Genomic DNA, 25,173 nt, shown 5'->3' on the forward strand with positions numbered 1-25,173 from the left:
CTGACCGGTGGCAACCCTAGTGGTAACTGGTGGGGCAAGCTTCTAGCCTCATGGCAGAAACACTCCTGATCACCAATGGGAAAACATGGACATTGCCTCGCCAGGAAACTTCGCGTGATTTCTGAAAACAAAGTGCCTCATATGTTTTCCAATTAGTGATTTACTTTATTGCCGGTGGGAAAGCATTTTGGGTAGATTTGTCACCCAAAGTAGCACAGATTTAAATGCAACCAACAAATCTCACTGTGTGCTAGTACCTTAAGGGTTCAGATTTAGTATGAGTGAGACTAAAGGGGTTATTTAAATAGTGCAGGGCAGTGTGCAGAGTGCAAAAGGTGGGTTCATACCATATTTTTTGCAGATTTGAGCCCTACCCACATTTGTAAGTGCAGTATTCATGAGGGGCAACTGGGAGAGGCACATAGGCAACCCTTCTCCTGCCCCCTAACTTGCACATCTTTCAGAATCCCATCTGATATCCTATGCTCTGCACCCAACACAGCACTTCCTATCTGGCACTGGGTGTAAAGCTGGCCATAGATGCAAAGATCTCATCGTACGAATCGAGGATTCGTACGATTTTCGGGAACGTGTGTGGAGAGTCCTGACATTTTTTGTCCAGCGGAGATCGGTCGTTTGGTCGATCGGACAGGTTAGAAAATTTCTGTCGGCTGCAGGTAATATATCTGCGTGTATTGCCGATCGTACGATTTTCAGTGGGAGACTGTCACTAGCTTTGTCTATCATACGATTGCTGTCAGGGGCAGAACATCAGCTGATCAGTTCTTTAACTACTTTATTTGGTCAGAATGGTAAGACTTGATCTGAATGGTTAGTGGCAGGTCGGGAGATGGGAAAGTCCGATCATACATTGATTCGCACGATCGGATCTTTGCGTCTGTGGCCATCTTAAACCACAGCCAGACCAGCACACAAGTACTTTCTAAATGAGCACAAATGGACACGCGTTCTTGCCCATTCTTGCTGTAGCACTTGCGTCCAGGTCCAGGATTACAGTAAATTATCCCTTTAGTGTTGGGACCAGTCGGGGTGTGAAGCGGAAGTTTGCTCCCTAAAATTAACATCAGTGACACCTGTAGCTCCACCTGTAGGTACAATAGCACCTTGACCTCGAGCAACACTAAACATATTACTCCAGGTGACCAGTTAGAAAGATCCACAGGGTTATGCCTGCCTTGGAACTGACATCTATGGGTTCAGCAAATGCAGAGGGGCTGCTGTAAGTTGCCATAGACATAGTCATTATTTATTGAGCTGACAGGGGGGGCTATTTGGCCTCTGTGTGGGCTGTTTGGGCCTCTGTGTAACTGAAAATCCAGGGCCTATATTGATTCTCACTCCAGACATGGCTTATAATAAAAGTTGCACAATTTGCTACTGGTCTCTTCACTGTTAGCAACCAATCAGCAGACTGCATTTACTTGTTAGTTGCTAGGGTTGCTGCACCAGGGCAAACTCTCCACTTATTATTACATATGGGGGTGAGAAGATATAAACCAAGGGTGACCTTCTTATTGTGCATCATTTTAACTGATCTGGTAACTGGTAACTGTTGGGTAATTGCCCATCCTCTACAGAAAGGAAGATCTAATATTATTCTGGTATTTCTTTCCATCTTTAGAAATGGGAGGCAACAATATTATTCCCCTCACTTCTGACATACTACATACTGTAGACTGGCACCTTGCTAAGAGGCCCACTACTACTATGTGGCACACTCGAGCCATTCCAGTATGCCCAACATTTCCATTCCCCCCTTAATGGCCCTCCCCAGACAGTCAAAAGCATAACTACAGCCTCTGACTGTCTTTCATACCTCCCCTGTACACCCCAATTTCTAGTCTCCCTCACAGAGACTGCTTCCTCACACTGCCCAATAAATACAGGGATTCCTGGCCACGCCCACCTCCCCATACCATGTGACAGGAGGATCTTTTCCCACTCTCACTCTCCCTCACTGCACCAAGAGTTAAACCCCGCCCTCCCACAGCAGTGCTTCTGTGTGAGGTAAATTCATCCCATTAGGCATGTGGTTCTCTCAGTGTATCTGCAACAGTTTGTGACATATCACTCACAGGTTGCTGGGCTCTTTTTGGTCACTATCTTGCTACTCAAGTTTGTGGAACCATTTTTTCCCACTCTCGGTCAGAAAAGCTTTCTCTTTGTGCCAGTTTGTTCCTGCTGCTCTGACTCTCACACAAGGCCTCCTCAGTCAGCTTTTGAAAAGTGGACAGGGTTTTAATAAAACCATTCACCATGTCTCCATACAAACCAGAGTAGGATGTGGCATGTAAATAAATTAATTACTAATTAGCCGTGCCTCCTGTCAAGTGTGTGAGAGGGGCGACATTAATGTGTCCATATGGGCAGAAATGATATTAACCAGCGAACAGTCTCAAGACTTATATAGAAAAATATTACACAATATACACAAAGAGAGGAATATTGGAAATATAATAGTTCTGGGGCTGCAATTGAAACATATTATCAACCTGCATGAGCAATTAATTAAGCTGCATGCTGCAGACTATACTGCCTTCTGTGTTACCTTGTAGTCTAAATAAATTGATATTAGACATTAACACTTGTCTGTGCTGATGCGTTAGTGTGGGGAGATTTTTTTAATTGTGTTTTACACACCCAGCACTTAATATGAGTATCTGTGATGGCTGCCAGCTGAGAATGAGAATAGGCCCTGGCATTTCAGGTACACAGAGGACCGAACAGCTTCCACCAGCCCACTTAATACTGACTTTCTATGGCACCTTATAGCAGCCACTCTGGCATTTGCCAGAACCCACAGTCCAAGCCTGGCTACAACCCTGTGGGGTTTTTTTTATAGGAGGGGACAGTCCTAATTCACCAACATCTGCCGGACTGTGTGATGCTTCTTTTACATTCTGTGTTAATGTCCCTTTCAGGAAGAAGGGGTTTAGTGAGATTTCTGCAGTAAGACCTAGACCTAAAGAAGAATAATAGACCAAAAACTGGGACAGGTGAGTCACTAATGTCCTCATGAGTACCTGGTAAGTCACCTGTTGCTAATAAACCTGTTGTAAAGAATAAAGCTGATTTAGGCCTGTAGTAATAAACCAGCTTCGTTTGTTGTAGGCAAGTTATTGCAGTTATAATTGTAAACATTACTGTAGACCCAAGCTGGCGTGTAGATTTACCTTCATATCGGACGAATGATCGTTCGCTGCCATCTCCCGACCTGCCATTAACCATTCAGATCAAATAAAGTAGTAAAAGAACAGAACAGACAATGTTATGCCCCTGACAGCAATCGTACGAAAGTAATGTGACAAAACTGGTGACAGTCTCCCACTGATATCGGCAGATCGGCAATACATGCAGAGATATTATCGGTAGCCGACAGAAATTTTCTAACCTGTCCGATCAACTGAACAACCGAGATCGCCATATCAAGAAAAATGTCAGGACACTCCACACGCCCTGAAAATCGTGCAAAATGAAGATTTGTACGATCGAATCTTTGCGTCTATCGCCAGAATTATACTTACTGTGTGCACAGGGATCTGATTGTACAAAGTTGATGCACCTAAAACAGGGCCAATGCCTGCTTTTCAATAGCTATTTCAATCATAGCTAATATCATTTTTGGAGCATCAGTGAAACTATACAGCAGTGATCCCCAACCAGTAACTTGTGAGCAACAAGTTGCTCCCAACCACTTGGATGTTGCTCTCAGTGGCCTCAGAGCAGGTGCTTATTTTTGAATTTCAAGCTTGGAGGCAAGTTTTGGTTGCATAAAAACCAGGTGTACTGCCAAACAGAGACTCCTGTAGGCTGCCAGTCCACAAAGGGGCTACCAATAGTCAATCACAGCACTTTTTTTACACCACCCAGGAACATTTTTCATGCTTGTGCTGCTCCCCAACTCTTTTTACACCTGAATGTTGATCACGGGTGAAAAAGGTTGGGGACCCCTGCTATAGAGGATGCAGACCACACTGTCACATGGGGACTGGCTGTATAAAAGTCCCCTCCAGCTGTTCTTCTACCTAAGAATTCTAGTGAGAAACAAGCAACAAATAATTGCCCATTGCTATAAATGGCCCAACTGAACAACTGTAACAGCAAAAAGTAAAGAGTAGCTTTTTTTCTTCATCTGAAACTTACCAATATTAAAAGAAAAAAGATGTAAATCTTCTGATAAAAAAAACTGACAATATCCATAGTAAAACGTATTATGTCGTTTGCAGGGCCACTGTACATAAACTGAAAATTTTTGAATACAGTAACTTTATTGTAATGTTATGGCCAGCTATAGAATTAGGTATCTAATGTTTTTATTTAATGAGCAAAAATGACCTTTCCCCCAAAAAACCTTGTCTGGCTCCTTTCTATTCCTTTGGCTGCCATTTTGCACCTGCTATACTCAGTACCACAATCAAGAGGCACAGTGGCAGTGCTACGAAACACACAACAGGTTAATAATACTCAGGAAACTCATTTAAATGTGGGATTTTCATTGAATTGCAAATGGATGGGTGTTAGGGAAATCTGTTAGTCTTGGTAATAATGGTGCATATTCCATAGGAAGACGTACATTGTCTACTGTTCGTTTTTCCAGCTGAAATATCAAACCAGCGTAGACAATGGAAACAAACGTCCTTTTGTTCTGATTTAACTGTTCCTAATGATCTTTTCTGTAAACAGTTTCGCCAGCTAAGTCTTAACAAGCCCTTCATTCAGGGAGGCTTTGAAAAGGGCAAGCAGAGCAGAATGACAAGGAGTGAGGTATGGGGAGAGATGGAGAGTGGTGGAGGATTGTGTTAAAGATTGGCAAAGAATGAAAAGCACAAGAGGGGTGGAAAGAGGCACAACATTTGGAGGGGTAAAGAACAGAAAGCAGGTAATGTGTCATTTGCCTAAAATTAAGGGCTATGGCACATTATGCTGCTATTTATAAACCTGTATTTTTTTTAACAAAAAATCTATGCTATTATAATGCTTTAGGTCCCTTCACCTGATTAATTCCTTTATTTTTATACACTATTTTTGTTTTCAAAAGAGCATGTTAGCTTTACATCTGTCTTTTTGTTACCAGGACCCTCGTATGTACTATAGAAGCAGCTAGTGGGGGTACATCCCTAGTACAATGTTTTATTTATTTATTAGGATCCCATTTCCTACATATAGTATGAGTTTTTGACTGCCTAATTTTACTTCAACCTCAGCAACTTAAAATACAGGGAGTATTTGGGGGCTTTTGTTCTATTGGGAAATTTACATCAGTGACAGATTGGGAATTGAATGGATATCAAAGGATTGACCTTCCTTTAAAGAGAAAAGAAAACATTTAAAGTCCTGGGAAAAAATTCCTTTTTAAAGCAGTCGTGAAGCTTTTAATGGCTCATCCCTGTTACAAGAGACTCAGGCAAGTGACCCGTGATGGGACTAGAGTGCCCCAGTCTTATTTAATGGGCTTGTGGCAGTGAAGTGAAGGCGCTCATCCGTGCAATGTCTTTCTTACTAGTTTTAGAGTTCACTTTGAAATATGAGGTCTTGTTAAGCCTTGCCTGTTTTTTTTTCCTTTTGCATCACTGGATCCCCTTGACCTCAAGGGACCTTCCTCACGAGACCCCCACTTACTCCCTGTGGGTGATTCTGGTGTGCATTTGAGCTTTTTTAGCCAGTATTTCCCCTTTTTCCTTAAAGGTAAATTAGGCCTTACCTTGTTTGCTCTTGCACGTGAGTGCAATTTAAACTGCAAATCACTGGCATGTTTTTTAAATCCCTCATAACAGGATTAGACTGTACTGTCTTCAGGGTAGTAATCTCTGTGTTATTTGTATTCGTTCTAGGGATGCACTGAATCCACTATTTTAGAATTCAACCAAATCCCGTATACTTTGTGAAAGATTCATCTGATTGCTGAACCGAATCTGAATCCTAATTTGCATATGTAAATTAGGGAAATGAGGGGGGGAAGACAACCACGTGCGCAGCCAATTGCTAAAAAAAAACGTGACGTCCTTGTTTGCGTGCTGGATTGTGAATTTGGCCGAATCCTGCTGAAAAAGGCCAATTTTGGCTGAATCCTGAACCGAATCCTGGGTTCGCTGCATCCCTAATGCCTTCCATCCCTTCTCTTATACATGTCTTTATATGATTTGTACTTTTGTCTGCAACTTTTCTACCCTAAGATCATACATAGAGATTCGGGGGGGCAGACATTGTCAGCAATCTTATACTGTATAATCTACTGTTTCCAGGTAGTCTCTGCCTACTTACCCCACATTCAGTTTGTATGTATCACAAGGTGTAAAGGGATCAAAGAAGGCAAAACACACCAGTATGAGAAACACTTCATGGATATTGGTCCTTTGTTTTAGGAATGTCTGAAGGCTTGCTTTTTATAATATTTTCTTTTTATAATCTAAATGGATATAGTGCCTTTTATCTAATCATGACTATTAGTTGTTATTCACTCTTTATTTATAAATACAATGGCAAGTGCATTGATAGATCAGAACCAGACCCCATCACTGCTCAACACATTCCCATGGTAGCATGCAGCATTGCCTGTCATTAGATCACTTATCATTTAAAAAGGGGGCACTTGTAAGTGCTAAAGCCTTAATGGAGCAGAGTAGACATAAACATTTTAGCAGGAACGGTTAACCAAGCTCTCCTGTTGTGACTGACTGATTTAAAGGGGCAGAATACCACCTGTCTAACGTCAGTTCAGTGCATAGGGCTTGTGCAGAGCATGCTTTTTGTCAGTTGTTTTTATTACAAAAAAGGCTATTGTTTTAGTTATTTCTTGAGCTAAACAGGCAAAACAGGTTTTTGTAATTGAAATATCTACCTTACAAGGAGTGGATTCAGTTTCCCTGTTTTCCCTATTTAGCTCAAAAAATTAACATTTCTTTAACAAGCTGCTGTTTTATTTTTCACAGCTGAATTTCCGGCTTCTAGTTGTAGCACCGATTTAAACCCATGTGGTCCCCATATATATATATTATCCTGTACAATATAGATTTAGAAAAGGTGTGTAATAATGTTAACAGTTATCATCTATGCTTAGCGATGCATTATGGTTATATCTGCAATATAATAGGCTTACTTGTAACTGGTAAAGCCACTGGAGCACTAAGATGTGAACTGCAGATTGCAGTGCTGTCAGGTGCAAGAGAGCCCTGTATTTAGGCAGACACCCAATGGAGTAACTAGAGTGCGCCGGGCCCCCCTACAAAAAATCTTCAGAGGGGTGACTGAGGGGTCTGCTTCCTCTATAGTTACACCACAACAGACACCCTAGTGCTTTGCATCCCCCAAAGCAATCAAACCTCACTCCTGCATTCTGCAAACCCATTTTTACCATCGTAACAGGAGCCATTTTAACAGCCTGTCATCCTTTGTGGTCTCACTTCCAAATTTTTACAAACAAAGCTGCCATCTAGCTTATGAACCCCATCTTAAAACTTCTCCCCAAATGTCTTAGACTTCCTCATCCTACATGCACATTCCCAATGAGATGTCCGCCCTGAACTTTTTAAATCAGTTCTGCACCAGGCCCTAATAGAATTGACCAATCGTAATCAAGCCTGGGAAACCTAAATTGGCCAAAACCATTTGCTCAGGGGAGGTGGAAGTATCCAAGCCCTGCTTCCCTGTATTGTGCTACGGGTCATTAGGGCCCATGAAAATTTTCCTCTAAGACAGCACAGAGCTTTTGATCATTTCTGTACAGCAGCCAAGCACTTGACTTTCCAGTTAGAGGGGAAAAAAATAACAGATGACAGCATTTATTTTCAGCTGCTGTTACTTTCCTTATTACATGTTACCATCCAGCCTCAAACAGAAACCAGCTGTGTGCTCTTCTCGTTTACCCAAAACTAGTTCCTAATCACAGATACAGCGGGGCTGTTGCTTTTAGAAAAGAAATCCACACAGTGGGAGACTGATCTACAGGCACCTCGATCCCACAGAAGGGTTTAGTAAATTGGTTTTTCTGAAAACTTGATACATTTTTTGTTTTCTAAAGGGAAACATTACTACTTTCATCACAAGACTTCTTGGCCTCATTATGAACAAAAGGGAAACAATGGGAGTATACATAAAAAACAGGCAGTTTGTATAAGATGTTTTTTTACCCACTACCTTCATTGATTGAGCATTACCACATGATACAATCATACAACGATGGGTAAGTTGTGAAAGTTAATATTACTTGTTCCTTATCTTTCAAACTACAATACCAAAGTACTGTGCAGTCTGTCAGAATGAATATTCCAAGAACATCAACTGCAGTGTGACCTGAGCTCAACAACTTATACTACAACCTGCTACAGGCCCATTAGCTAACCCCTGCATTGTGCTCCTAGAAGACCAACTCATTTGTCCATCTAGAAATTTTTGGAACTATGACTATGGTTTCATTCACTAGTAACCTTGTTATGATTTGAAACCTCAAACGAGGCTTGAACTGAAAAAGACAGTTTGTACAATAACCAAGCACCAAGAACACTTTATATTTAGGTTGTCCAGTGTGGAAGCTTTAGGCTTTGGCCAGATGATGACGGACCTCAACCTGCGTTCACCGCAGGCTGAGAATCTGCTACTATGCCTGCACCCGGAAGCATTGTTTCTGCTCAGGTCAGACAAATGCGTCGGATTTCGGAGCCGAAAGGTGACATTTGACATTTCATGTTGAAATTCGCCCACAGTTAGAAAGACAAGGGGAGCAGCAGGGTAGCAGATTCACTGCTTATGGAGAATTTGCTTTTGTAAAGATCATCTGGCTCTAGCCTTAAGCTGGCCACAGACGCAAAGATTCGATCGTACGATCAAACTTTCCCATCTCCCAAGCTGCCACTAACCATTCGGATCAAAGTCTTATCATTCCGACCAAATAAAGTAGTTAAAGAACAGATCAGCCGATGTTCTGCCCCTGGCAGCAATCGTACGATAGACAAAGCTAGTGACAGTCTCCCACTGAAAATCGTACGATCGGCAATACACGCAGAGATATTATCGGCAGGCGAAAGAAATTTTCTAACCTGTCCAATTGACCAAACGACCGATCTCCGCCGGACGAAAAATGTCGGGACTCTCCACACACGGTCCTAAAATTGTACGAATCCTCGATTCGTACAATGAGATCTTTGCGTCCATGGCCAGCTTTAGATATTGTTGATATAAAAGTCCCCATCATTTGCTGACAGTCAAAGGTTGAGTTTTTCTGCCATGAGCCCATCACCATTAAGGAGAGCCAGCTACCATAATGTACTGGAAATGTTAAAATAATAATTTCACTCAATGTCTGACCCTATTCTAGCAAAAGGGTTATATTCCCTGCTGCAAGGTCAGGACAAGTGAAATTTATATCTAGCCACAGTCTTGGTCCCTTTTAACTGGCTTGTCGAATTCAGGATTACTTCATGTAAGTTTCAGATGGGAAAAATTACCAGGGATCTCCAAGCCAATGAATGACAATTTCCTTATGGAGAAATGTATAAATATATGTGCTTTTTAAAAGGCCAATTAGAAATTTAAAAGGTCATAAGCTCGGGGCAATTTGAGAAACTTAATAGACTGTGGGTGAATGGTTTCAGCACAAGTCATTTCTGTAGAATGACCATTAACTTTGAAAACTGCCTGAGGTTTCTAGAGAGTCTGATTTATCTGATTGGGTCCAGTGCTTCGGAAATACACTGGAGAGGTTCCTATTACAGAAAGTATTAGGGAACAGCCTTGATCCAAGTGCTTAGGCTTTTATAGCAGACATTTCGAGTGGCATTGTGCCAGGTGTTGAAATATTGGCAGCCGGATTGTCACACTGTGTTGACAGCTTTGGATGACCACTGCCCTGTGTGTGTTGAGGACTCTGATCATCATATTGAGCCATCAAATTCAGGCTGGATGAGGTTAATTACAGTGAAAAAATCTGTCAGTCGATGGCCCTCCGTCATGTTTTGTAGATGGTAATGGGTCGGTAAATCAGAACAAGGGCAAACTGATCCAATATTTCCTATTCAGCCAACAATGAAAATGGATTTTGCGCCTTGCCAGATGTTCTAGCTGAGCCACTCCTTTCCATTTTACCTCTGGCTCTTCAATTAAAAAAAGAGATGAAAGGATTAAAAATAAATGTTAATAATTGTGCAAAATTTTCAGGACCTGTTTTGGCATGAACTGCAACTACATTCAGTGGAAGCTCAACAAAGTCAAAGAAGACATCAAAACTGTAATATATAGCAGCTGCTACCTTTGTTCATCCCTCCTATTTGATGCACTGTCCCAGAGTTTGTATCTTGCCTTTTTTTCATCCCAAAACCTAATTTTCTAGCTTATGGCAGTGCTGTTAAAGGAGAAGGAAAGGCTCCATTTACTTGGGGGTGCAAAAAGTTAGATATATAAATATAACTGCACCGGCCCGGGGTTATTCCAGCAAGCACCACAAAGCGATCAGCTTCCGGCTTCTTCTTTGTTCAAACTCGGCTATTTCGTTCTACATGTGTCTGCCCCGAGAAATTTGAAGAAATAAGAAAGCTGATCTCTCCGTGATGTTCACTGGAATAACCCCGCGCCGGTGCAGTTTTCTCCTGATAGGAGTACCGGCCCGGAGTGTGAGGTAAGTATATATAATCACTTGGGGGTGCCTAACTTTTGGCATCCCCAATTAAATAGGCCTTTGCTTCTCTTTTAAGAAGATCCCTGAATAGAGTGCTGGCCCATTGTTTCATATGATTTTGTCGGTAGATGTATGTACAGCTTTAAAGGGATACTGTCATGGGAAAAAAAAAATTTTTCAAAATGAATCAGTTAATAGTGCTGCTCCAGCAGAATTCTGCACTGGAATCCATTTCTCAAAAGAGCAAACAGATTTTTTTATATTCAATTTTGAAATCTGACATGGGGCTAGACATTTTGTCAATTTCCCAGCTGCCCCATGTCATGTGACTTGTGCCTGCACTTCAGGAGAGTAATGCTTTTTGGCAGGCTGCTGTTTCTCCTTCTCAATGTAACTGAAGGAGTCTCAGTGGGACATGGGTTTTTACGATTGAGTGTTGTTCTTAGATCTACCAGGCAGCTGTTATCTTGTGTTAGGGAGCTGTTATCTGGTTACCTTCCCATTGTTCTTTTGTTTGGCTGCTGGGGGGGGAAAGGGGGGGGTGATAATCACTCCAACTTGCAGTACAGCAGTAAAGAGTGATTGAAGTTTATCAAAGCACAAGTCACATGACATGGGGCAGCTGGGAAATTGACAATATGTCTAGCCCCATGTCAGATTTCAAAATTGAATATAAAAAAATCTGTTTGCTCTTTTGAGAAATGGATTTCAGTGCAGAATTCTGCTGGAGCAGCACTATTAACTGATTCATTTTGAAAATATTTTTTTTTCCCATGACAGTATCCCTTTAAACAGTACCCTTTGAGGATTTAGCTTATGGTGTGTATACAGGTATGGGATCTGTTATCCAGATTGCTCGAGACCTGGGGGTTTCCAGATAACAGATCCATAATTTGCATCTTTATACCATAAGTCTACTTAAAAATCATGTAAACATTAAATAAACCCAATAGGCTGGTTTTGCTTCCAATAAGGATTAATTATATCTTAGTTTGGATCAAGTACATGGTACTGTTTTAATATTACAGAGAAAAAGGATATCATTTTAAAAAAATTTGATAATTTGTATAAAATGGCGTCAATGGGAGACGGCCTTTCCATAATTCTGAGCTTTCTGGATAATGGGTTTCCGGATAACAGATCCCATACCTGTATTTCTACATATAGATGAGAGCTGTCATGTTGTTTGCCTTAGACAGTACAGTATGAAAGTACACTGCAATAATGTGATATACACATTTTCTACTTTCAAAATATCAGTCATACACAGCTCTGGACTGGTAATCTGTAGATTCTTGCAAATGCTAGAGGGGCTACTATAAGATACCATAGACAGTTACTATTTATTAGGCCTGTGGTGGGCTATTTGGTCTCCTGTGTACGTAAAAGCTTACACTTCGGTTCTCCTAACTACTTAGTGCTCATCATTACCTACACTGCTAATTCTTTCCTTCCTTACCGCACATTTACAAAGAAGCCACCTTGGTTACAGAGAAATGTTTGACTCCAGTCCTATACACATTTAAACATTTTATGTGCAGAAAATCCAGGAAAATCTAATGCAAATGGAATTCAGCCGCCTCTGTCGGAAAGAGATTAGAGGAACATTTATCAATAACGAGCAATTCCTCTTCCCTTCACACTGATGCTCCCAGGCAACCCTGCCAGTTTGCGTGAGAAGGTGAGCTTAGAACAGATATTCGATGCTCCTCCTTGCCAAAACAGCTCTTCAGTGACTGGATCCTGGTGGTAAAATCGTTTTTGGCACTGGAATCGGAATACCATTTCAGGCGGAATCTCCAGGATTTATTGCATCTGCAGCCCAAAGTAGACTTTCTTAGGCTGAGCTGTGTTTTGCATGTGTGTGTTTTTTATAAGAAACTTAAAGGAACATAATCATTAACATATAAAAGACTTTATACCCAAAAAGCTTATATAATATAGATATAATTATCCCTGCCTAAACCCTACCCACTTTCTTTTATGTAAAACGATTCTGCTCTTGCATAGCAAAAAAAAACTTCCCTGGTAGTCGTGACATGCCTTGCTTTGTTTATTTCCAAAAAGCAGCAGCCAAGAACGGTAGAGCTTTTAGACATGTGTAAAGCTGCACTTACATGGAAATTCCAAATCCATTCATTTGGCTCGCTCGCCATACACGCTGATCTATGCCAAGTGGTGGGACAACAAATGGGGATTTGCCTACAGTGAAGTTATCGCGAAGTTATCATGTTTTTGCCCACCTTCACATTGTTGTGAAAAAGTACTAAGAGGTTCAAAGATGAAATTCCTGCATAAAATTACAAAAATAGAATGTTCCCATATTTCTGCGTGTGTGTGTGTGTGTATATATATATATATATATATATATATATATATATATATATATATAGAAAATTATACAATGGGTGCCCCAGCACTCTTAGAAGTATACTTGCTGTGTTGGTCGGTGCTCGCTCCAATAGGAGACGCCGTCACATCCCCACATCAAATAGAATATGTAAAGAAGAAGCAGCACTCGTCAATTGCAAAAAAGTGTATTAAAAGATCAGAGCATCACTCAAGCCTTGAGTGATGCTCTGATCTTTTAATACACTTTTTTGCAATTGACGAGTGCTGCTTCTTCTTTACATATTCTATATATATATATATATATATATATATATATATATATATATATATATATATATATATATATATATATATATATATATATATATATACACACACAGCAGTGAGAATCTCACCTTGGATTAACACCTTTTCTATAAAATAACGGCTTTTCCTATACCTGTATTTTTCTTCCCAATTGCCGTTGGCTTCAAGCATTTGGTAGAAGGTTCTCTAGTATATTTAGCCTTAAATAAAGTTCTCTACAGTCTTCCCCAGACTAAATCATTTTTTCTTGCTGAAGCCCAGAGTTGGTCTTTTAGCCCATGCAATGTCTGATCCAATCATTTGGCTTTCAAGTAGATCAGCAATCAGTATTTTGAGTGATATTGATCAATTAGTCAATATTCTTATTCAGCAACACTCACTGTACGAATCTAAAAATACTTTTTATAACATATATACATATATATTTTTTTTAACCTTATGCCAACTTTCATGCAAGAATGTAACACATCTGTAGATATGAGGATGCTTTTCTGGTAAACACAGCAAACACTGAGACATACCTGCCTTCAGTAAAATGCAGCAATCCAAAATAAGGGGCCATAAAACAGGACAGGAGGTGACTGCCAGTCTGTTCAACTTGGAAGCTGCATAGGAACAGCTGGAGAACATTGACTGGTTCAGAAATGGTTGTCATCTGCGTGCCCTCTGCTGTACACTTGTAGAATTGCAGGCATTACCTTTTGGAACAGGTGTTTTACAACTTTTAAGCCATGCCTATGAAGATTTTCATTCATCCAGGTCATGGTATATCTAGTATAAGTAATTCTAAAACAACTGGACTTGCTGAGTTATCATTGAAGACGTTTCACTACTCATTCAAGCAGCTTCTTTAGCTTGTTTAACTGACTGATGTGGGAAGTTTTAAGCCATGAGATCTTGGCTGGTTTTCTAACTTATGACAGTACTACCTTTTGTAAAGGAACCTGTTAGATAATTTGGGGACCCTGGTTTTGTTGTTTACATTTAAAATAACCTTGTGCACTTGCTAAGTAATCTTTAGATCACTGGGTAGGTTCCTTTTTTGGTAATTATACTCTCTATAAATCATCTCTGGGGGGATTTTCTGTTCACTGGTTACACTTTAAGATGACATTGTTCTTGCTCTAGGAATGGACCTTATGCTGAGCCCAGACTTTTTCCAGTGTGTAGAACGACATCGCGCATCTCTGTTGCAGAAGTTGCAAGAGAATGGGGAGCAAAGCTCTAGGGTGCAAGAAGAAGCACAGGAAAGTATAACCAGGCAAGATAAAATCGATCCCATCTTTTTGTCTATATTTATGTTGGCAGAGGTGATCTTTATGATTATCATGCAAGGAACACTCAGCACAGCAACTTGTGAGAAGATTTACTTGCAGAGACATCCCTTGTAACCTCTAAATGCCAGTCTGCGACCATCTGCTTAAGTGTTATGCATTGTGTCAGTTCTCAGGTTCTTGCTGCAATTGAACGTATAATCCAGGGAATAATGGAAAGTCTGTCTAGAAATGAAGCTCCTGTTCTGACCCTGGACAACAGGTCGAACTGGGCTAACATAGAGTGAGTATCAGCCTGTGGGACACAAATGCTAAATAAATCTTGCATCACTGTTTTACTGAAGGAAGCTGGATGCCAGTCTTTATTCTTAAAATTGATTCCATTCCCTGATCAGCTGATTGATAGCCAGGAATTTAGTTTCTGCCTTTGTCATCAGGACATGTTTGGGAGATTAGCCTCAATATTGCACAAAATATAAATATGCCCTTGTGTTGGGACAGAAGCTAAATACAACTTTCATTTGGAGGGGGTTGAATTTAATGGACTTTTTTCAACCCAATATAACTATATAACTATGTATGCTTCCTGGCAGGTTTAACCATACAGTGGGGTTGCAGATGGCAAAACATTGTACTACCAGAAAAGTAAGGAGTGACTGTGCCAAGTCTGCACCAAAGTTCGGTAAGGAGACCAAACTTGGTTAATTTTGCCTGAGAAACTTTAGACCTGGTAAATGTGTCTGAACTAGAATGTATTATAAATGGGGAGTATTGGGACTATGTAGGATTCATCCATAGCGTGGCATATTGACCAATGCACAGGACAGAGATTAGGATGCCTGAATTAAGTTTGCAACATGTGCATTCTATTTTAGCCTTATCACTTTTAATTTATTGTCTAACTTCCTTTCAGCCCTGATGCTTAAGGTGCTGTCAGTGATCTACAGACTAGTGCAGAGTGATACATATGCAACAAAAAGGTAAAAGTCCTGTTTATAAGTGGGATGGCATGAGATTTTTAAAAAACCTTTAGTCAGAAAGAAGCAACCAAACTTGGTTAGGGCCAGCTTTATTTATTTTTACCCCATTGGTATATATTTTTTTGTAGTAGGGACTTTTTCTCAAGACCCATTGGTCCACAGGGAGGTAGAAATTTCCACACCTTGGCAATGGCACATATTGCATAGTCATGCTGGCGAAAGAACAGTTAATTACACAAACATGAAGTCAAACATAACAATGGTCTTTATTTTACAATGTAGCTTGGTAATAAATATAAAAAATATGTATTTCCTTTCTGTAAACTGAAAGATGTTTTGTCCCCTCCAGAGATATATATTACAATGATGTGCAACTTTATGGCTCCCAGACGGTTGTGGACAATATAATTAGTGATCTTTCCTGCATGCTGAAAATCCCAAGAATCAATTTGCACATAGTAAGTAGCTACCAGCACAGCCTCTTCATTGCTATGTGGCACAAGCACCTGCTACATTTCATATTTCCACGATATCATTCAGGAGAATGCAAACATTGTTTCAGCATTTCTATATAAAAGTGACACTGGCTATAAACTGCCATGTTTGTGAAGAGTGTCATTTATCCAGGTCTTGGTATATTGTATCTTTAGCAATAAGTCCAATCAATTGGACTTGCTGTGTTTTTCTTTATTGAGAAAGCCAGTCAGATGACTGGTGAAACTTCTTGAAGAAAAACACAGCAAGTCCAGTTGATTTGACTTATTACTACAGATATAAACTGCTATCAACATCCTGAACGAGGGTTAATTTTATGTCACAAACGGAGAAGTATCAGTGATTTCATCAAAATAATAAGCAGTGCAAAACAGTAAAAAAAATGTGAATACTGCTGTTCTCATTCCCCATTAGCTCTCTACGTCCAAAGGGTGTGTGGCTGGCGATTTATGGTTTACAGCAGAAGATGGAAACAAAGTATACTGTGGTGGTAGCTCTTCCGTAAGTAGAAATATGATACAGGTATCATAGGGGTATATTCATCAAAGAGTGAAGTTAATAGTGAAGTTCCGCCACTAGAGTGAAATTCCGCCACTTCCCATTCATTTCTATGGGATTTTTAAAGGCGTATTTATCAAAGGGTGAACTTTCACTTTCACCCATTGATAAATATGCCTTTCAAAATCCCATAGAAATGAATTGTGAGCATGCGGAATTTCACTCTAGTGGCGGAACTTCACTCTTTGATAAATTTACCCCATAGACTCCATTTTATTCAAATAATCCACATTTTTAAAAATGATTTCCTTTTTCGCTGTAATAATAAAACAGTACATTGTACTTGATCCCAACTAAGATATAATTAATCCTTTTTGGAAGTAACCCCAGCCTATTGGGTTTATTTAATGTTTACATGATGTTCAAGTAAAGTTAAGGCATGAAGATCCAAATTACAGAAAGATCCATCCACTCAGGCCCCGAGCATTCTGGATGACAGGTCCTATATCTGTAAAATCATAATTTGTGCCCTTACAAAATTACAACATTTTCAAGTTTTGTCTTTTTTATAAAATGCCATCTCACTGCAAGTATCTCTCTTAAAAACCCTCCTGTTTGTGCCACAGTAGAGCCAAAGGTTTAGGGATGAGAAGTATGTGTTCCATTTCAGCATGACCTCAGAATATTTGAGAGGGGTGTAACGTTTTCACTTCAAACCTGAAAAGTTTCCTTGTTATCACAGGCCGTCCTCGTGCCAATAAATGTCGAAGGAATCAGAAGTATCCTTTAAGTCTTAGCGCTTCAATGGGGCGTGAAGCAAAAACATCCAAAAGTCGTTCCCGGTGCCAAGCCAAACAGCCACTTTCACAATGACCTTGGTCAGAGCCTTTTGTTTCAGCTTCTCAGTTGCACATATTGAATTGCTGAGCATAAGGGAAATCATGCTTAACAATTTAGTTTATTTGATAAGAACAAAAACACATTCTACTGGTGTTTCCCTTTATAATTACTGACAACATTCAAGTTGCTACTGTTAACACAATTTATATAACAATGTGTCTGCATATCCAGCATTCTTTCCCCAGATACACATAAATCATTGGAATTAACTCTTGCAAAACAGTGCAGTAACTTGAACAGGACTGTCTAACTGGAGACCCATTGGCTGGATGTGGCTCCCTCCAAGAGATTTTTATATTCTCCAACATACACAAAATCTACACAGACCTCTTAGTTTTAGAAAACCTTGGATGTTAGAATAATCCACTCCTCTATGGTGCAATAGTGTATAACTGGCATGTAGAATCTTGAATAGCACTTATCTAAAAGATACTGGCCTTCAAAGCAAAAAACACACTGTCCAAAAATGTTGGTACTGTGCGCTTGTGGGGACACCATATAAAAAACTTGCACGGGGCCCCAAAGTTTATAAAGGCAGCCTTGTAGCAGGTCCATATTTACTATGCAGGCACCTGAATGCCAGTGCCTACAGTATCAGCTTAAAGGGGGTAGTCCTTAGGCACCTATATTTTTACCGGCCTGCTTGATTCCAATGTTATTTATAGGGAAAAACCATAAAAATATAGGAAAGCCGGTATTTTTTTCCAGAAAAGGTGGCAACCCTAGGCAGGTGCCTAGGGCAGCACCATACTTAAAGCAGAAGGAAAGGCTAAAATTAAGTAAGCTTTATCAGAAAGGTCTATATAAATACACAAGTAAACCCTCAAGGCAGACACATGCTCAGATTCGGAGAGATTAGTCCTCTTCTTCAGGGCGAATAATCTCCCCGAACTGCCTCCCGCCAGCTATAATGTAAATCGCCAGGGGGATGGCAATCGTTGCGCTTCCTTTTCCGAAGTCGTCCGAAGTTGCCTCGCAAGGAAACCTAGGGCGACTTTGGAAGTGCCACCCTGCCGGTAATTTACAAGCCGGCGGGAGGCAGTTCTGGGAGATTAGTCGCCCCAAAGAAGAGGAGATTTGTCGATGGGCGACTAATCTCTGAGTCCTCTGTCAAAAGAAACACTGAATTTAGTGTGAATTTAGTAGCTAACATGGCAGCTGCTATCCTAAAAAAACAGAGAGATTTTAGAGCTGTTTACTCGGGTATGGTAAAGCATTCTGCCAAATAAATATAGTCTTATAGCTTGGACTATTGTGGCTAATCTATTGACAATAAACTGCTTCGGTAGCTTTCCTTCTCCTTTAAACTCCTTTAAACACAGTGCTGTAAATCACATATCTTACCACAAAGTTGCCCCAACCATGAGTTAGAATGTAGATCATATACACATACATAGAGCATAGTAGAAAGTAGAAGCTGATAATTCAATAATTACTGCTTGTAAATATCCATTCCACAGTGTTTTTTGTCTCTGGTTAAAATAGAATGGTTTGTTTGATTATATATTTTAATTATCATGTGAATTGAGGTGGGGGGGTGCACTTTCACAGACCTGCAACCTTAGCCCTTAAAGACCTGAGTACCCAAGCTAAATTCATCCTCATAATCGAAAAGGATGCAACATTCCAAAGGCTTCTCGATGACAACTTCTGCTCTAGGTCTGGCCCCTGCATCTTGATAACAGTAAGGCTCAAATATTGTGCTTCCTATGTATGTGAAATAGTTACAGCAGAATGTTTTTCTTTTAATAAACCGTGTAGCCTGCTAGGTTGGTACTGAATTATGCATCAAACAGAAAACTGCTTGCACAATGGATCAGTTTTTAGTAGGGATGCACCGAATCCAGAAAGGATTCGGCCATTTTGAGCAGGATTCAGATTCGGCCGAATCCTTGTGCCTGGCCAAACCAAATTCTTAAAATCATGTGACTTTTCGTCACAGAACAGTAAAAAAATGTTTGCCCTCCCCCTTACTGATTTGCATATGCAAATTTAGGGTTCGGATTAGGTTCAGTATTTGGCCAAATCTTTCACAAAGGATCTGTGGGTTGGCCCAAATCTAAAATAGTGGATTTGGGCAATCCCTAGTTTTTAGGCTAATGGATCAATATGGTTTCTGGTTATTTGTGCATAAATGTGGGTGCTGAAAATCCCCTTATTAAAACAGTATTTGGTGCACTATGTCCATCATAGACAGATCTTGAAGGTAGCTTTAAGCCAATTATCACTCCCTTGTGCCAAATGCCCCATTTTTGTCTTTGAGTATTGAGTTTGGCAAGCACTTACCTGTCTTTGATTGATGCCATTTAACTCCAGAATAATCACATCCAGAAAGCAGCTTCTTGTGCCTTAGGCCTAGTTGCACATATGGGCTCAGTGATGGGTATCCAATGAGACAGGCTAACAGATATTAATAGATTTTGGCTGTGGCCAATAGCATTAACCTTATAAACTAGCCCTCACCCAATTAGCCAGGTCATTGGCGTATTAGGCTCCTAGTTGGTTAGTGTTCCTTTTTGCACAATGAACTATCATGTGAACTTGAAAATCAGTGCAGAAAAAGTTTATTAGAATTTTATTCAAAATTAATGTTGTATGAAACATATAATGAGTTTGGAAGCCTGAATCACATTGTGAAACTGCCCTGCAATCCCCAATATAAGTGACAAGTACCCTGGAGTTTTACACACACACATATAATAAAAGTACAAAGATTAAAGCTGTGCATAAGTTGTGTATTTATTGTAATTGTAATTGCATTTTTTTTATTTTATTCTGGTGAAATGTAATTTCAGTACACTGTACCGTGTTTATAGTTTGTATTGACAATAAAATACCCTTGTATCCTTGTCTCCATAAAGGCAATATGCCGATTATCATAACACTCCACCTCTGCTTTCCTTGCCCAGGGAAAAGGTGTCCCGGATCTGAACACAAGGCTTCTCACTCGGAAACTGTGGGATTCCTTTCACATCCCCATCTTCACCCTGGTGGATGCTGATCCCTATGGTAAGAAGCTCTGAAACAACGTTCGATCCCATAACATTCTCTCCTTCTTTGTGATCATTTCGGGTTTCAACTTTTTCTTTACCTGTGCCACTAACATTAAGCCCTGAGCATGTAAACTGTTTGCTTAAAGGAACAGCAACACCAAAAAATGAAAATATTTTAAAGTAATGAAAATATCATGTAGTGTTGCCCTGCACTGGTAAAACTGATCTGTTTGCTTCAGAAACACTACTATAGTTCATATAAACAAGCAATGGTGGAAACTGAAAAAAGGCTATATGGCTCAGGTTAAATAGTGGATAACAGATGAAATCATTATGTTCTACAGAGCTTATCTGCTGTCTGCTGTGTAACCTGAGCCTTTTCTCCTTTGAATGGCTGCTCCCATTGCTACGCATTATATTGTTATATAAACAATAGTAGTGTTTCTTAAGCAAACACAGCAGTTTTACCAGTGCAGGGCAACACTGCATTATATTTTTATTACTTTAAAATACTTTCATTTTTTGATGTTATAGTTAAATCAGAAGCAGTTATAGGCTGGGCATATGGGACCCTTAGGTCTATGACACAAATAGAAATATAAGGGTGATATTACATTGATTTTCAAACCATGATGATTGTCTTTAAGTCTAAAGACAAATAGCTTTTTAAAATATGTACAATATATGGATTATATTCCAACCAACATGATTGTGCTTTTACTGTATGTCACGGAGTATCTAGACTAGAGACTTCAACAGCTATTGCAGGACTAGTACACACACACAACTGCCTCTTGCTCAACAACATGAGAAAGCTATGGCTGATAACTCATCTTAATATTTACTTCTGATTGTAAGCTCAGAGGAGCTTACAATCTAAGTTCCCTATTTCTTTCATACACACACACAAGGGGCAGTTTTATCAGGCTGATATGTATACGGAGTGTGGGGAGAGAAGTACCGAGAGGAAACTCACACATACATGGGGAGTATATACAAACTCCCTAAAATTATTGTCCATGCCAGACTTGAACTCAGACTCCAGCTCTGCCTAGCAAGAGTGCTACCCACTATGATACCATGCTGCCCTTATTAATAGCTTATATAGAGCCATGAATATGCTATAAATGACATCCTTATAAACGGTGCTTAGTGATGTCATTGGTTATAATCGGAGCTTAGTGATGTCATTTCCGTCACATGACTCACTGAAACTTGTGTATTATAATAAATAAAGTACCCCAGTTGCAAAATATGAGGATATTAGAAGTCACCTCGGAGTTCCATGACTTGACCTCTGGCCTCGTGCTTTTATATGGTCATGGAACTCCACAGTAACTTATAATATCATTATATTTTGCAATAGGGGGTATTTTATTCACGATATTAACCTGCTTTACATGTACATGCCTTTGTATTTTTGTATATTTTTTCTTTGGCTCTTACATTTTGTTGTTTGTTTGTATTTCAGGGATAGAAATAATGTGCATTTACAAGTATGGATCTATAGTAAGTGTTAAGGCAGTCTGCTGTGGTATTCTGCATATGATACTGGTTGCAACTTGGCATAAAACTGTAGGAGGGTGTATTGCGGTTTGCACCATTTACTTTGAGTGTGCCAAATATTCTCTAAGGTAAAGAAAGATGAAAACTCCTATCCACTCACTAAATCACAGGATGTCAACAAACAGTGGGTAGGAAAGTGTACTAGCCCATTGCCAAAAACTGCCCTTGTGCAGAGCTGTGCATTTTGTTTGCTTGCATAAACACTGCATAAAGCTGCATGGGTCCCATTTACCTCCTGCCCAAATACAGAACTGTGTATCATGTTGGTGTCACTTTCAGCCCCTGGCTTCTCAAGTTGATCACCAGCCAGAAGCATTAAAACTGGAAGCCAGAACCAGGTCATCTTCCAGTGTGCTGGAAAAATTTAAAGGAGAACTAAACCCTAAAAATGTATATGGCTTAAAATGCCATATTTATACACTGAACTTATTGCACCAGCCTAAAGTTTCAGCTTGTCAATAGCAGCAATGATCCAGGACTTCAAACTTGTCACAGGGGGTCACCATCTTGGAAAGTGTCTGTGACACTCACATGCTCAGTGGGCTCTGATTGGCTGTTGAGAAGTTAAGCTTAGGGCTCGTCACTAATTATCCAGCAGAAAATGAGGTTTGTCTGTAATATAAGATGATGCTAGAGGGCTGATTATTAAATTCTGATGTTTCACTGGTTTCTGTGCTGTCATGTATTAATTATCTGTATTAATTACTAGCCTTATATTGTGACATTTCTATTCTATGTGTACTGTATATTGTGAGTGGGTCCCTAAGCTCAGTAAGTGACAGCAGCACAGAGCATGTGCAGTGAATCAAAGATGATGGGGAGCTACTGGGGCATCTTTGGAGACACAGATCTTTACTGCTAAAGGGCTGTGGTTGCCTTGGGCTGGTACAGAATCCCTAAACATAATGTACAACATTTCTAGCTACTTCTTTAGTAAAGCTTTAGTTCTCCTTTAAGCAAGCACATGGTAGTTGACATGGGTCCGCCCAAATTCTGCATTAAGAATTAAGAGACTTTCACGTGGAAGCAAACAATGTCAGCAGTTTGTCTGTGCTCAATATATGGAAATAATTTTCAGTGCCTACCTTTTTGCCTTGCAGTCAATGTCATATGAAGCTCATCACTTGACTGTCCCTGCAATCTCATGGCTTGGCCTCTTACCATCAGATTTAGAGAGGTAGGTCACCGTAATGCACACACCAATAAACTGACAGTGTTCCAGATTACTTTCCATATGTAATGCTGCCCTCCTTAATATGGTCATTCATACTTTACTGAGAATTCACCTCCCTTCTAGGTTATTCATTCCCAAAGATGCTCTGATTCCATTAAGTGCAATGGACCAAAGGAAGTTGCTTAGTATCCAGAAGAGACCCTACATTTCCTGCCAGCCGATCTGGAAACGAGAAGTTTGTTTTTTTTAATATATCCCCTGCTGCTTTTCTGGTTTTGCTGTTCCACCAACGCTGAAGGAAAAGTTGACCTTATGAGACAATATGCATTTGGTCTTCTTTTTTCCATTGTTTTCCCTTTGTTATTTTGCTTACCCTCAGCCTCAGTGAATGCAGAGCATTTTCCAGTCATTTAAAATAGGAGTGTATGCAAGTTCTCCCTGGTAAAACCTCGCTGTGTCACATATACCTAAAGAATGGGGTCCTTTAAAGTCTGTTTTGCCCCAGGTAACATATATAGACATGCCTATATACAACTTATATTACCAATTCTTTGCTTGATTTAGCCACTCAGGTGTTGAGCAAATCACTCCTATTTTAAATGACTGGAAAAAGCTCTGCATCCAATGAAGCTGAGGATAGCAACATAACAAACACAAATAAAAAAATCCAAGACCAATTAGGTCATTGTCTGTTACTTCCTACAAAGATCATTTGGCCCTGGGACAACAATCTGTTCATACCCTGTCTGGCAGATAATGTCTTTCAATGTATTACCAGATTAGCAGTGCATTTTATATCCTATTTTCAGATTGAGAAGATGGCAGCCAGCGGAAGGAAAGCAGAAATCCAAGCTCTGACGTCAATATCTCCTGACTTCCTGTCCAGGGTCTATTTACCCAACAAGCTACGATACGGAGGCTGGATCTGAGCACCGCAGCAGGTGTACAGAGGATTAAAAACGGCAGTGTTTTTTTTTCAAAATGATCCTGAAATTCTAAGACTTTAGAAAAATATTCTGTTAGCTCATGGGGTCCTTTTTTGCCCTATGCTATATTGTTTAATTGGGATTAAGCATTTTTGTTGCCAGGTTGGTAATATAAAGGTTATTAGCACAACCACTGTGTATGTCTACATAGAACTATATATTCAAACCTCCCAACTGTCCTGTTTTTCTTGGGAAAACGATTTTGACACCTCAATCCGCAGTCCTGAAATATTACTAGGGATGCACCGAATACAGGATTCGGTTTGGGATTTGGCCAGGATTCGAGCTTTTTCAGCTGGATTCGGATAGGGCGGAATCCTTCAGGGCGGCCGAACCGAATCCTAATTTGCATATGCAAATTACCAGGAGTGGCATTTTTGCCGCCGCTGATAGCCAGTGACACAGCGCCCCTGATTGTTACTGAAATGTCCCGACTTTCTCTTTGATCTGCTGCACTGAACAGCCAGAAAGAGATACAGGGGCAAATTTACTAAGTGGCGAAAATTCGCCAATGACAGCTTCGCAGGCAGCGCAACACTTCGCCAGGCGAAAATTCGCTCAGATAACACTAATTCACTAACATGTGAAGCTGCGTCCAGGGTGCCAAACGCTGGATGCAGCTTCACATGTTAGTGAATTAGTGTTATCTGAGCGAAGTTGCGCTAGCGTTAATTCGGCAAGCAGATCGAAGTTGCACTAGCGTTGGCTAACTTGCATACGGCGGGAAGTTAAAGTTGAATGGACATATATGTTACAGCAAATACATTACACTAGATAAGCCCAGGGAAGCTTAATAAAATAAAATAGAGTTGTTATATTGCCCTACACATCACCCTGAAAAAATGAAAAGACGCCAGCGTTTTTTGGGACTTAGATAAATTTTCAACTAAATTTTGAGGAAGTCCTATCTACTCTATTGCACTTCACCTGGTCTGAAGTGCCGAAGGCAAGTCTGGCGCAAAAGGTAACGTTCAGTAAAATCTGCATCTTAGTGAATTTGCGCAGTTACGTCCCTTCGTCAG

General features: G+C 40.1%; 1 protein-coding gene across 2 annotated transcripts; it reads left to right on the top strand.

The window, feature by feature from the left end:
• The first annotated feature begins 1,953 nt into the window (after window positions 1–1,953).
• On the top strand, window positions 1,954–24,275 carry spo11.L (SPO11 meiotic protein covalently bound to DSB L homeolog). Of its 2 annotated transcripts, XM_041577146.1 has the most exons (15): window positions 1,954–2,028; window positions 2,943–3,017; window positions 14,414–14,546; window positions 14,729–14,842; window positions 15,153–15,241; window positions 15,473–15,539; window positions 15,889–15,997; window positions 16,449–16,535; window positions 17,275–17,311; window positions 19,007–19,116; window positions 20,342–20,441; window positions 21,897–21,934; window positions 23,092–23,168; window positions 23,289–23,400; window positions 23,975–24,275. In XM_041577146.1, exons 3-15 carry the CDS (start codon window positions 14,416–14,418, stop codon window positions 24,092–24,094), a joined length of 1,191 nt encoding a protein of 396 aa, XP_041433080.1. In that variant the 5' UTR covers window positions 1,954–2,028; window positions 2,943–3,017; window positions 14,414–14,415; the 3' UTR covers window positions 24,095–24,275. The 2 variants fall into 2 exon arrangements, with proteins under 2 accessions (XP_041433080.1, XP_041433079.1); XM_041577145.1 differs by having other exon boundaries at window positions 14,414–14,842.
• Window positions 24,276–25,173: the final 898 nt, after the last annotated feature.

This window comes from Xenopus laevis, chromosome 9_10L (genome assembly GCF_017654675.1).
Source record: "Xenopus laevis strain J_2021 chromosome 9_10L, Xenopus_laevis_v10.1, whole genome shotgun sequence".
NCBI lineage: Eukaryota > Metazoa > Chordata > Amphibia > Anura > Pipidae > Xenopus > Xenopus laevis.

What these genes read in the sequence shown, in the direction of transcription:
- spo11.L (XM_041577146.1), top strand. Translation starts at nt 14,416, where the DNA reads ATGGACCTTATGCTGAGCCCAGACTTTTTCCAGTGTGTAGAACGACAT. An exon ending in TCGAACTGGGCTAACATAGA is followed by an intron (nt 14,843 to 15,152) that starts GTGAGTATCAGC and finishes GCTTCCTGGCAG; the next exon opens with GTTTAACCATACAGTGGGGT. An exon ending in GGTGGATGCTGATCCCTATG is followed by an intron (nt 20,442 to 21,896) that starts GTAAGAAGCTCT and finishes TTTGTATTTCAG; the next exon opens with GGATAGAAATAATGTGCATT.